Source organism: Malus domestica, chromosome 08 (assembly GCF_042453785.1).
Source record: "Malus domestica chromosome 08, GDT2T_hap1".
NCBI lineage: Eukaryota > Viridiplantae > Streptophyta > Magnoliopsida > Rosales > Rosaceae > Malus > Malus domestica.
In genome coordinates this window covers 26575726-26588893 of record NC_091668.1, presented here as the reverse complement: position 1 = coordinate 26588893, position 13168 = coordinate 26575726, and the positions used below count along the sequence as shown (strand labels likewise).

The following is a 13168-nucleotide window of genomic DNA, read 5'->3' as shown; positions in this document are numbered from 1 at the left end:
AGAGGCTATCCAGGCACTATTCTAAAATTCTTCGCATAGCACCTACTAAGCCCTACTTAGGCGTTACATTGATGGCCACCGTCCCGATTAAACCTTAGGTGTATGAGAATTAAGAAATTGCGCCTAGACCTACCCAGGCACCTGCCTAACGAGCCTAGGTCACGACTTTCACTTAAACAAAAAATAGTAAACTTTTATTTTTTCTTTAACGGTTTTTAGAACCTTTTATCCAGGTGATCACCTAAGGCTCCTCATCGGAACCTTCAGTGTTTCACTAATGAGAGACAACAGGACAATAATTTCGCCAAATTATGAATTACAATACACATTCATCACAAATGACTTTTAATTACAAGAATTGACAGTATTACAGATATCTCATAATTTCGATACAAAGCCGAACAGCCACTTACGAACATGTGGTGGTAGACATATAAACAACTCCCACAGAAAAATCATGTTACGGTGTCTTTCACCAGTGAATGAATTGGAAGATCCCCCAGCCGGGACCAACACAATATGTCTATCGAGTTGAAGATTACACCAGAAGGAACACGAAAATGACAATGTGAGGATGTTTTCCCCTTATTCGAGTTTGAGGAAGTCGATGTGTCGTGGAAGAAATTTGACATTGTAGCTTTACTTCTGGGTTTGTTCCACCTTAGCTCGAATTTTCTGTTCCAATACGGATATTTCTGTCTCGAGGCTGAACATTCTGTTAAGAGCGTGCATGTTCTCAAGGGTCTCACTCAGAGTTCGACTATCACTCCCATCGCATCTTAAGTGCTGCATCGGACCATGAAGGAGCTTGTTCACAATTCCTCGGCTAAGATCATCTACGGCTTTTCTTGTTTTCTTTGATATGTCGTCGCCCATCTTTGATAAGCATTTGTCGAGCTCTGCAGCTCTGATTCTTTCAGCATAAGCTCTTAATTTCTTGATGGTAGGTACTGTCTCCAAAGAATCCCTCCAAGCTTCAAATTGTTTTGACTCTTCAGTGATAATTTCCTGAGCTTCCATTGCTTTCCGCAGACGATCCTCTTTGTTAGCAGCCACAACCTCCTTAAGGTCATCAACATTGTAAAGTCGAGCACCATCAACATCTGCAACACATGAACTCACGTTCCGGGGGACGGATATATCAACAAAAAGCCTCAAACCGCCAGTCTCTGGACCTACAGCAGGAAGGTCCTTCACATCTTCTTTGAAAAATAATGGGGTTTCAGATGCGGTGCTAGTAAAAACCACATCGGCCTCTGCTGCACAGTTAAGCATTTCTGTAAGAGGCTTGTAAATGATCTCAATACCGTGCAGCTCCTCGCGGATAGATGCCACTCTCTCCTCAGTCCTATTCACAACAACCATCTTTGTGCAACCTTTTGCTACCAAGTGTTTGATCACAAGCTTTCCCATTTTGCCGGCACCAATCACCAACATTCTTGCAGTAGCATGTGACGATGCAGGAAGCTTCATCAAGGCAAGTTCAACAGCAGCAGAGCTTACAGAAACTGCCCCAGCAGCAATGTTAGTTTCAGTTCTAACCCGCTTTCCCACAGTGATTGCGTGCTTGAACAGCCCACTGATGTTTCTACCAAAGCCAACAACTCCTTGGCCGACTTTAACAACTTGTTTCACCTGGGCAAGAATTTGACCTTCTCCAAGGACAAGAGAGTCGAGACCTGCTGATACTTCGAAGAGATGCTGAGTGGCGTCATTATTATAGAGTAAAAACCTGTGCTGGCATAGCTCGGAAACAGGTACTCCACTTGTCTGCAAACAAAAGAAAATAGTGTCAGGTAATGTTTTAGAGCAAGAAATGAACATGGTAAATTCAGGATACTCTACTAATAAGCAGGAGAAAGGAAACACCGTATAGGCTCAAACTATAACCCACAAAGGAATTGAGCGTAATTTTTCGTTCAAAGAAAGAAATTAAAAATAAATAAATAAATAAACCATTTTCTCCACTGTCAAATAAGATGATTGATTAATCCATGTCACAAAACATATGCCAAAAACAACACATAAAGAAAGGAAAAGTACCTTTGACATCCACTCGGTAACTTCTTTGACACCACGATGCTGAGATAGAGCTACAACATATATCTCCATTCGGTTGCAGGTGCTAAGAACAGCAGCTTCTTCTATGTGATTTAAGCCACACAGCTCCCCTATGGCTCGAGGCCATTCTGCTTCTGGAATGGCTAGTTTTTCACGCATTTCAACCGGTGTTGTGTGAATACTAAGTCCGATGACCACAATGCTGCTTCTTTCCTTGGTGTACCCTGAGAAGAACAATTGTGGAACTTTAGTCAGACAACATTTCAAAAACAAAAAAGGGGACGCCAAACACATACTTATATAAAGTATGCAAACAACCTTGAATCATGAACACAATCAAACCGAACATTATCCTAATAAACACAATCAAACAACGGCAATCAAAAGCATTTGAATCATAGAACCGAGACGATTAAAAACAAAGAAAGAGGTGGGGGAAGTGAGAAACTTTCTATGACGCAATTCTAAACCCAAACAATCTCCTAATTTAAGCACATATATATGGGGAAAAAACCCCATAAAAAATACACCAAAACCCATCATGAATTAACTTATTTAGAACAAACCCATTCACAAAACCAACAATTGCAAGCAGAAAATTCAATTCCAATACAAACCCATTAGAGAATTCACACAATAAAGTTCATAAATTCAAAAGAAAAAAATCGCATTAATGGGAAAAAAGACACGTACTGTCAGAAGCAGAGGTCTTGAGCTGCTCAAGAGCGGAGACATTGGAAGCGACAGACTGAACCACCGCGGTAGAAGCATCAGAAGAAGCGGCCACTTCGCACCGCACTCCTCTCTGAATTTGGAGCCTTCTAGTCCTAATGGGCCTCACAGAACCCACCAAAGAAGAACCGGTAGAAGCCCTGGACGACGTCGTCGCAGCCAACGACGAAGACAATGACAGCAAAGCCTCCAACTTTGCTCCGGCGAAACTGGTCGACATCGCCATTGACCCAAACCAGACGGCGTTTCCAACGCTCAAAAAATACGAGAAGAGTGAAAGATTGGAAAAGTGTGTATAGGGATTGGATTGGAGCAGTGGAAGGAAGGAATGCTGGGCGTTTGATTTGGATTTTGGGATTCGAGAGGGGAGGAGGAAGAGGGGTGGGGGTGGGTTTAGACTTTGGTGGGTATACAAAAGAATTGACCCTCTCACTCTCTCTCTCTCTCCTTCTCTGCGTGGAAGTTGGGGGAGTTGGAGGAAGAGGGGTGGGGGTGGGTTTAATACTTTGGTGGGTATACAAAAGAATTGACCCTCAGACTCTCTCTCTCTCTCTCTCCTTGTGTGTGTGGGAGATTGGGAGTTTGGACTTTTGGTGTGTTTGGGATTGCTTTGCATTCTGATTGGTGGAATGGAACGCACGTTTTATCCACACTCCCCTTCAACCTTGTGTGGACCCCATCTATTCATCTATTCCGCTTTTTGTTGATAATATTTCGGCCAAAAATGAAAGATAATACTTACATTTTGTAGATTAACTACAATATATTTCTTATAATCATCATCTCTACAGTCAAATAATTCTTATATTAAATACATAAATTCCTGTTACTTAGCACTCTTATAAATTAGAGATCTTAAATTTGATTCTCGTCGAAAGCGAATTTGAATCATATTATTGCTAACTCATTGTCGGGTTTAGCCTATTTCCCCATCCTCTTAATAAATAATATAGTTTGTTATATTAAAAATAAAAATTACATACAACTCTTCGTTTCAAAAAAACAAAAGTACAAACAACTCCAACAAAATGAAGACCTAGTGCCACTAGCTATATTTGAACTCATTAACCACCTAGCTTTAATTCAATGTTATAATATAATTTTTACTAGTGTTATGGTTTAGTAGTATTTAATACATTATTATCTGAAAAGATATAATTTATGTGATTATATATGTTTAGTACAATTAGCATCTGACCGTCTAGATAATATTTAGATATGTACTTATTCCAAAGGGTACAATGGAGACAAGCTCACTGCTGACAACAATTAAAACCAAAGGGGGTATCAAACTAAAGATGTTATATTGATTCTTTCGAACTGACTTGATGCCTTTTTCCGAAAACATTATGTGGAAATAATTTTACCACTTATATTAATCTTACTTGGCTCCATGCCATCCGTTGGATTACACGTTACACTCATCAGCACAACGGAATCCAACGGCCAGGAACTCAGAAAGAAGCTAGCTAGGACCCACAGCAGCAGGCTGCAACTGAGGGGGATAAGGTTGGAAGAGGTGGGGTGTGAAGTTATGTGAAAGAGATTGCTTTCTGAGATTTCAGGCCTCTGTTTGCCACAACTTTGGTTTCAAATTAAGTCCTACGTGGACAATAAACATGCTCATACTTTTGGATATCCAACTTTGTGGTTTTCATAATTTAACCACTATCTATGTATAGTGTGACTATACGGTTACTACACAATTATTGTGAAGAAACGGTAGAAATCTGTCATAATGATGATAGACGCAACAGATCAGACACCAGATGCGCATATAGAGTCACGGCTAAAATAGCGAGGCTACATCACACCATTATCCAAACAACAAAACCACAACAACTCGTCGAAGCGACACGACACATTTATAACTCGATGTAGTAGTTGAGCTTTTTTATCACTAAATCACATCATCCTCTTAGCTAGACACATTATGAGCTATCTTTGATAAGGATAAATGAAAGACATTGGAATATTGTCCTCTAATTTTTCACATTAACTAAGAAATTAGTATATGCATAAAGAGAGAAAAAGGGCATACTAAGAAATTAGTATAAAATTTGACCTTTATGTTAGATAGATACCACATAATAAAAGAAAGAAAAAAAGCAATGATCATCTGTTTTTGCGTGAACAATAATTCAGAATGAATACTTTAAATGTGTGCAAGTTACTTCAAATCGATGATCACGAGTGATCGAATGTACCATTCCATTGTAGAATATTGATCAACATGCTAGAAATCAAAGGACAAATCTAATAAAAAATCAGCAGTGCAGTTTTTTTTGTTACCAAAACCAAGCATATACCATGTTTAGAAGTACTTTGGAGCAATATAATTTGAAGTATATTATTCCAAAGCATCACTCAAACACATCAAATATCCGACAGTCTTGCCGTAATGTTTATGTCAGACTAATGAAGAATTAATTTGTGCTTGAATTCATCTTCATTCTAGTTTTGTACATGATATTGGGTGCATTGCAAGATAACCCTACAACTTGGTGCCAACAATTTGGGTTTTGTATTCATTTTTTAACTACAACTGATTTCAAGAAACAAGGAAGTTCAAGAATCGAGATCCTCTTCGGATCTTGCAGTCCATAGCGACAGACCAAGCAATCTGAATCATTCATTGCAAATCATATGACTCTCATTAGTTCATTTCATTCGTCACCTTACAAAAACCTAGAGTGTGGATCTCTCTCATTTTCTTGAATGGTTCGAATTACGCAATAATCGCTCCGAATTGCGGGATCCGGTGGGTTTAAGTGCAAAAGGCTACTTTTTCCCACCAGTAAGGACATTGTTTTTGGTGTAAAGTTAACTTGAAAAACTCTGCATTATCTTCACAGTGAATACAAAGATTGCTAGAAAACAATAACCTACAACTTTAGAGCTGTAAATTATATATTTTAATGGAAATGATATGGCACAAGTACTAATCAAGTAGTTCAGGCCACTTGTGTTTAAACTGTGACCAAGACAAAGAAAAATTGAAAGATTTTTTCTGTCACGTGATATGTATTGTCCAATTAAATATATCATGTGTTACAAATGTTTGAATATCAATGAAAAAAAATTTGCACAGTAGAATTTCGTTGTACAATAAATTAAAAAACTCGTCGCAAAAGTTTATCATCGTCTACAATATTGTGTTTCATTATGAGAAAATTTGAATTAGGTCCAATTTTATAGGCCTACTTTTGAAATAGGTCTAATTTTTAATGACTTTTGACTTTTGAAATAGGTCCAATTTTTAGTTACTTTGGACCTATATCAAAAGACCCATTTGATTATTGATGTGTCTGAATTAATCAAATGTACTGTCCAGAGATGCAAATTGGTGCAAAACAAATTTCCCAAGGCAATATTGGGTTAGAAATGTTACTTAATACAAACGGCCCAAGTAAATTAGAATACAGGTGTAGAGAATTCTATTGGGTTGTAAACAAAATTTGTTTAATTTCTGTCATTAAGGCATTTCCACAATGGTTCACGTGAGTGTGATATCTATATTAGGAATCAGGTATCCTGATTTTAATTTTTAACACTACTGCTACACTAATATGAGTTCGATATATTAATACCACACTCATGAGTTCAACAAATTAGTATCACACTTAAATTTTTCAACACATTGTAGAAGTTCAATTTCTATATAGTTCAATATACGGAACCACACTCACTTTTTTCGCCAAGGCCTAAGACCGTTCTAACTACAGTGGACTACACACTTATGCATACACAACATAAGAATAGATAGCTAGACCCTCAGGCTGGCCCAACTGACAATGGGCTCGTGCAAGGCTGTCCATCACTCATGTACGATACTACTAATATCAAATTAAAAGTGCGCGTCATGCTTGACATGACCTGCCAAAGATTATGTTGTTCGAACCCAGATCCTTTCTGGATCTAAAAAAAATGAGCCTAAGGATTAAATGATACAGACCGTTGAATTTTGATCAAACGGCTACAAACAAGGAACCCTCTAAAAGTTATAATAATTGTAGTTGTCTGATCAAATTTCAATAGCCCCGATCATGTGATTCTTAGGCTCAGTTTTTTGGGATTCGAAGAGGATCTGGGTTCATGTTGTTCTACGCCAACTTTGAAAGAAATGAACATGGACATGCTCGTGTTGTACTTTTAGGGTGTGTTTGTTTGGATTTACTAGCTTTCACTGGATTGGATCGTGTTTGGTAATCACATGGACTAGTTTAAGCGTGACCAAACGGGATTCGCCCACACATATATACACCCACACATATATGTATGTATATGTTTTTGCTATGATAACTTGACAACTGTGTCCTATTTCTGATGGGTAAGTGGGTCGACGAACGGGAGGGCTGAAAAAACATTGCCCAGATGAAGATTGAAGACGATGGAACAAATTGTCAAATTCCGGTTTCGTCAATTTTGAAGGGGAGAGAGAGGATAAAATGGTGGTGTTCTACTGGATTTGATCTTTTATTATTATTTTTTTTTAGTTTTTAGTTTTTCTTTTTTAAAGCAAGTGTGGATTAAAAAGTGAATTAAAAATGAAAAAAAAAATACGACTTGAGTTCCAAAATATTTTAGTCTATAGTTTAGTCAGGTACTGCAATAAATACTTCACTATTCTTATTATGTTTAGTCCAACCAAGTCAGTCCAACTTAGTCCTTTACACCAGTCCAGTTTGAGATAACGTGGTGTAACAAACACACCCTTATGCTCTGTTTGGTGGGCTAGATCGGACAAGTTGTGATCAATTAAAATGGATTTGAGTCCAGTCTGTTGTTTGTTGTGTCTAAATATGAGATACATAGGACTGGACAAGATGTGTTATGAATCAACTACAAAATGAATTATCTAGCATATCCAGATATCCTTATACATGTTACAAGTTATGTCTTAGAAGTTCTTGTCAATCCAACCTTATTCCTATAGCATAATCCCTTCCAACCCACTGAGCCCTTAGTCTACACAAAATGGTGTTGATCAAAAGTAAAACCGACTATGTATCAATCAAAAAATAACAACATCGTCGCTCAATTTACAACGACAAATCAATAAAATTTTAGGATAAATTACATAAAACTACCTCAACTATTGGGTCATTAACAGTTTCATATCTCATTTTTAAAAAGTTTCAATGTCATACCTTCCGTCAGTTATCTGTCAATTCCTCTGTTAAATGCTGACGTGACTTGGGGCCGGACCCACTTTCTATTAAAATTATTAAAATAATAATTTACCATTAAAAAATTATATATAAAAAAAAAACCCAGATCCTGTCTTCCCCAATGTCACGCCCCAACCCGCGAATAAAGATTATTCACGAGCTAGGGTGTGAGTCATATCTTAGCTATAGAAATAAATTCTACAACCAAGATATTGTGGAAAATAAAATAAAATTATAACGATTACAAATACATTAGATAACAAAATCTTCCATAAAATTTATCAAATACGCATCGGAAATAAAATATTAGTATACAAAATTAATTCATAACAAAAGTACCAACTAAAAATAATAATTGAATTGAGTAGTTCTCGCAAATACATAAAATGTATGCAATGAGATGCATGAATGTACTCACTCCCGTCTAATCTCATCAACACATACCTAAGGCACCCAAGCTTGCACGTCCCATACCATGCTTATACCACTTGGCTCCGAGTACTTTAGAATATGAGTTAACTCCTGTTCATCCCTTAACCCAATTTTTGTGACTCTCAGTTTCCACTTTATTAAATAGGCACTTCCCCTAACGCCCAAATGTATATTCAAGCCCTGCACCCTACGCCTGACATATACAAGATTTCATTATTTTTAATAATCAACCAATTTGTATACTCAAGCCCTGCACCCTACGCCTAACATATACAAGGTTCATTATTTTATATTCAAGGCAAACTTCAGCCCTTGAATATCCTCACAACTTAAACACTTTGCACATCTCAACACAATTGTACTCTCTTTCCTGCTTTGCAATGCATATGTATGTGTAATGTTCACATAGATATCAATACTCACACTTTATCTTACAAGCCTGCAAGTTTCAACATAAATCAAATTGATTAGTAACAAGAATAATATAATCATAATATTAATAACAAAGTAATAATTTATAATCCATCGTATAAAATGTTGCTCGTTGACCACTCCATATATGTTTTTCCAACGTCTCATCCATCTTGGTCGGGCAACCTGTTTCTATTAGAAAGGAATAGACATCCATGTTAGAGAAAATAATTGTTAGAGTGTAATATATGTCTCAAAGGCTACAAGGTATGGAATCATGTTTCTAGCTTTTCCCTTTCCAAACATCATCTTTTATTTTTATTTTAGCCCACCACTTCTACTTCTTCTTCTTCTTTAATATAGCTGAAACTATCAGCTATTCGAACTGGGATATAAGTTAGATCAGATTGTCATGATTTTTGGATATGTTATAGAGGAGATGATAAGGAACAACTTTTGTGAAGGAAGTATTTCGATTGGAGCTACGAAAAATGGGGTTTAGGTACTCATGATGGCTGTCCAGTTTTCTGCGGGATTAGAGACTGAGTTGGTATTTTAAACATATTGGAAGATCACACCGTGGGATTTTCCTGAAATTTTGATATATCATGGTAGAGAGATAGACAAACAACTCATATGAAGAAAGTACTTTGATATAATCTATGGATGATTGTGTTTTGATCTGTTAAATAGGGTGGACGAATTTCTAGTTTTGGATATCTTTATGTTGATAGATGAAAATGATAGTAGTTTGATGGAGAGATTTGTTGGGTAAAGTCTCATGTATTTTTCTGGGATTTGTCTCACACTGTTGTACATCATTCTCAAGTGAAAATAAATAGAGATTTTCCATAGTTGGTGGAAGTGCTTCTCATGGAAATGATCTCCAAATGTAAGTACATAAACAACATAAGATTTAAGTGGTTCACCAAATCGACTACATCCACTGGGGTTTGCTTTCATTGTATTTCATTATATATAAGAAACTTACAAATACAATGAGAACTGGCTTAAAGCCTTCAAGAAAGATAAAGAGATAATATTAAAAGGAGGATGGCTTTTTGTTGGAGTTGTTCTTTTTTTTTTCTTCTTCTCTCTTCTCTCTTCTCCCCCTTCTCCCATTGGTTCCTTGCTCCTTCCTTTATAAAGATTGAACAACCTCTTCCTTCCCATTTAGTTTGAGGAGAAAGCTTCTAAGTGTGCCAATAGAAAGAAAGCAAGTGTTGGGCCAATCACTAGACATAAAATGTGTTCCAATAGAAACACACCAAATGTTAACCTAATCATCACCATGAAATGTGTTCCAATCACAAAGCAACAAATGTTATTCTCATCATTAACAATGAAATGTGGTCCAATAGACAAACAACAAATGTTAAGCAAAACCTTAGCTCTAATATGTGTTCAAATGGAAAAGAGACATGTGTGAAGTTAATCATCACCAAACATTTAACTTTTAGATTCCTAATACAAACTTGCCAACTCACCCTTAAGTAGACTTCCACCTTGACATTTAGAGTGGTGAGTAATCACCAACACATTAACTCCTAATGTTACAAGCTCTCCACCTCATATTTGAAAGAAAATATCAAGACAAAATTACTCACTTATTCCAACCTCAAACTCTAGGCCCTTTGTGAGGAAAATCAAACCAAACTCATTTAATCTCCCTCCAATTCAAACTAAAAATATCTCTAATTACATATGAACATGAAATACTAATAGCTAGTTTTTGAAATAATTTGTAGCAAAAAGGATTTTGCATTGAAACTATTTCACATATCAAAAGTAGGTTCTTGCATAAAATAAATCTAATAAAATCATTACGTAAAAATAATTACCCACACACACACATACACACACACACACACACACACACACACACACACACACACACACACACACACACACACACACACATATAATCATTTTTTTTTAAATATGGGGTATTACACCTGACCTCCCCTTCCCTGCACTCATCCTCCCGTCTTCCCCCTCCCACCTTCCCCAAACCCACCATGCACCCATCCTCCACCTCCACCTCCTCATCCGCACCCACCCTTGCGCACCCATCCTCCACATCCTCCACTTCCTCCTTTGACTACCCACTTCCCTTCATCGATCTACACCTAGACATGTCGCACCCTAGCTGCATCAGCAGCATCGCTTCCGCCATTGATTTCCAGACTTGGACTTCGTCTTGGACCCAAACTCTTCGAGATCACGGCAGTAGTTCCGAAGCTCCACGCCCCGGCGTCGTGATTCAGACGTGGACTATTGTCCGGTTCCTAGTCGACGTTGCCATTTCACGCATACGGGTGCAAATCGATAGAGGGAAGGGGATTGAGGGAGGGGACAAAGGAGGAGGTGGAGGATGGGTTCTAGGGTGGGTGCAGAGGAGGAGGTGGAGGATGGGTGCACGGTGGGTTTGGGGAAGACGAGAGGATGGGTGCAGGGAAGGGGGGGTCGGGGAAGATGGGATCTGGTTTTTTTTATTTTTTATTTAATGGTAAATTATTATTTTATTAATTTTTTAATAGAAAGTGGGCCCCGCCTCAAGCCACGTCAGTATTTAATAGAGGAATTGATAGACAACTGACGGAATGTATGACATTGAAACAAATTCGAAGATAAGGTATAACATCGAAACTTTTTAAAGACGAGGTATGAAACTGTTAATGACCCAATAATTAAGGTAATTTTATGTAATTTACCCAAAATTTTAACAAGCGATAATTTAACAATTGAGATTTAAAATTTCACTATGTTAACACTACCTTAAAAATTAAGCAACTAAATAATTCAATAGAAGAAGACATTGGAAAGCACCCAAAACTAAAGCAGTCTTGTGATATATATCACGGGGTAGTTCTTTGTCATCAGAAAACTTGTGAAATTTGACTCGACTCGATGTTAGCATGTGACTTGTATTGGTTTTCTTCTCCATTAGGAAATAAATTGTTCTCTTGTATTTTCTTTTTATTTCAAAACCTTTTAAAGGCCGAACTAATTAACTCAACATAGATTTTTTTATTCATATATGTCAACAAAACCTTCAGCATGTTGTATTTCGCCATGCCTCGTTTGGTATGGATGATTGGATTGAAATAGATAAACAACTATTTCAAGGTATCTTGAAACAAGAAACGAATAATTTGGAGTCAACTTGGAGTTAAAAGATAGATTACTCAAGAAGGAACGTTGTTCATTTCAATCCTCCAAAAAATGAGAGTATTAGAAGAGAGAAGTTTTTTTTCATCTTCTTCTAATTTCCTTAAAATGATAAATAATTTTCTTCTACTTTGTTTTCTTCATGTTGAATCTTTTTCTAATCTCCTTAAAATAATAAATAATTCTCATCTACTTTTAAAATGCATTAGAGAGTTATCTATTTCAATTCAATTCTTCATACCAAACAAGCTACTAATGTTATAAAATCCATATTTATTTGACAGTGTACCAAACTATAAGAATTGCAAACCAACTCATCAAATGATCAATGGTCAATTCAATTCTTTTATAAGTCTTGGAAAAAAAGAGATGATTTAAATTAGAAAATAAAGATATTTAAGGCATGCTAACGAGAGATTATTTTCTTACAATATTATTGGAAGGAATCGAATAATATGCGTTATATTTAAGATTCTATTTAGGAGATATACAAGGTTTTTTTTAAATTTTTTATTTTTTTTACAAGCGACATTAAAGAAGAAGGGTATATGAACTTGAAATTTCAGTTGCAAACATAAATGTTTCTAACCAACTAAACTTCGAACAATTTGCATCTTGAATACAAGTTGAATTGAACCCAAAACATATTTGCATCTCAACCCATTTGACGGGTAAGATTGTAAGCTGCTCATCGGCACGTACATCACAAGTTTTGAGCAAACCCTAATTTGGATGAACAGAACAGAAAGAATGAATACAGGTGTAACAGACATGACGTTCTTATCCAACTGCAACACAAAACGCGTCTTCGCTTTGGGTCAACTTGACATGATCACCCATGTTGAAAAGCGTTTCACATTTATTTTCAACTTGGAAATTTCTTCTTCCCATTATATTATCTGCAACTGTGACTTTTCTTATTTTAATTTCTTTATATATAAGATTTAGAGAACTTTAACGAAAAGCTCTTAGTACTGTTTATTTTGACGAAAAATCATATTTTTACACTAAAAATTAATTCTTGTACTATTTATTTTACCCTTTATTTTGTACTTATCATTCAAATTCAAAGTTTTCAAACTTTTTTCATTAGTTTTCCTTAAGATTTAAGGATCATTTAATAAATATCAACCATGGTTACTTAAACTAACTCTAGTTAATCTATAAAGCTTGAATCCCGGGACTAAAAG

At 36.4% G+C, this 13168-nt stretch overlaps 1 protein-coding gene across 1 annotated transcript; it reads right to left on the bottom strand.

Moving 5' to 3' along the window:
- Positions 1 to 328: 328 nt before the first annotated feature.
- Positions 329 to 3389, bottom strand: LOC103441701 (glutamyl-tRNA reductase 1, chloroplastic-like). Its single transcript, XM_070826000.1, has 3 exons — positions 2755 to 3389; positions 2044 to 2285; positions 329 to 1770 (listed from the first exon to the last, which is right to left on the bottom strand). Exons 1-3 carry the CDS (start codon positions 3017 to 3019, stop codon positions 640 to 642), a joined length of 1638 nt encoding a protein of 545 aa, XP_070682101.1. The 5' UTR covers positions 3020 to 3389; the 3' UTR covers positions 329 to 639.
- Between the last annotated feature and the right edge of the window lie 9779 nt (positions 3390 to 13168).

Bases quoted from the DNA above. Each gene is read 5' to 3' on its own strand.
- LOC103441701 (XM_070826000.1), bottom strand. From the start codon at position 3,019: ATGGCGATGTCGACCAGTTTCGCCGGAGCAAAGTTGGAGGCTTTGCTG. The intron at 2,286-2,754 runs GTACGTGTCTTT...TGTTCTTCTCAG, and splicing joins CAAGACCTCTGCTTCTGACA to GGTACACCAAGGAAAGAAGC. The intron at 1,771-2,043 runs GTACTTTTCCTT...TTTTGTTTGCAG, and splicing joins TTACCGAGTGGATGTCAAAG to ACAAGTGGAGTACCTGTTTC.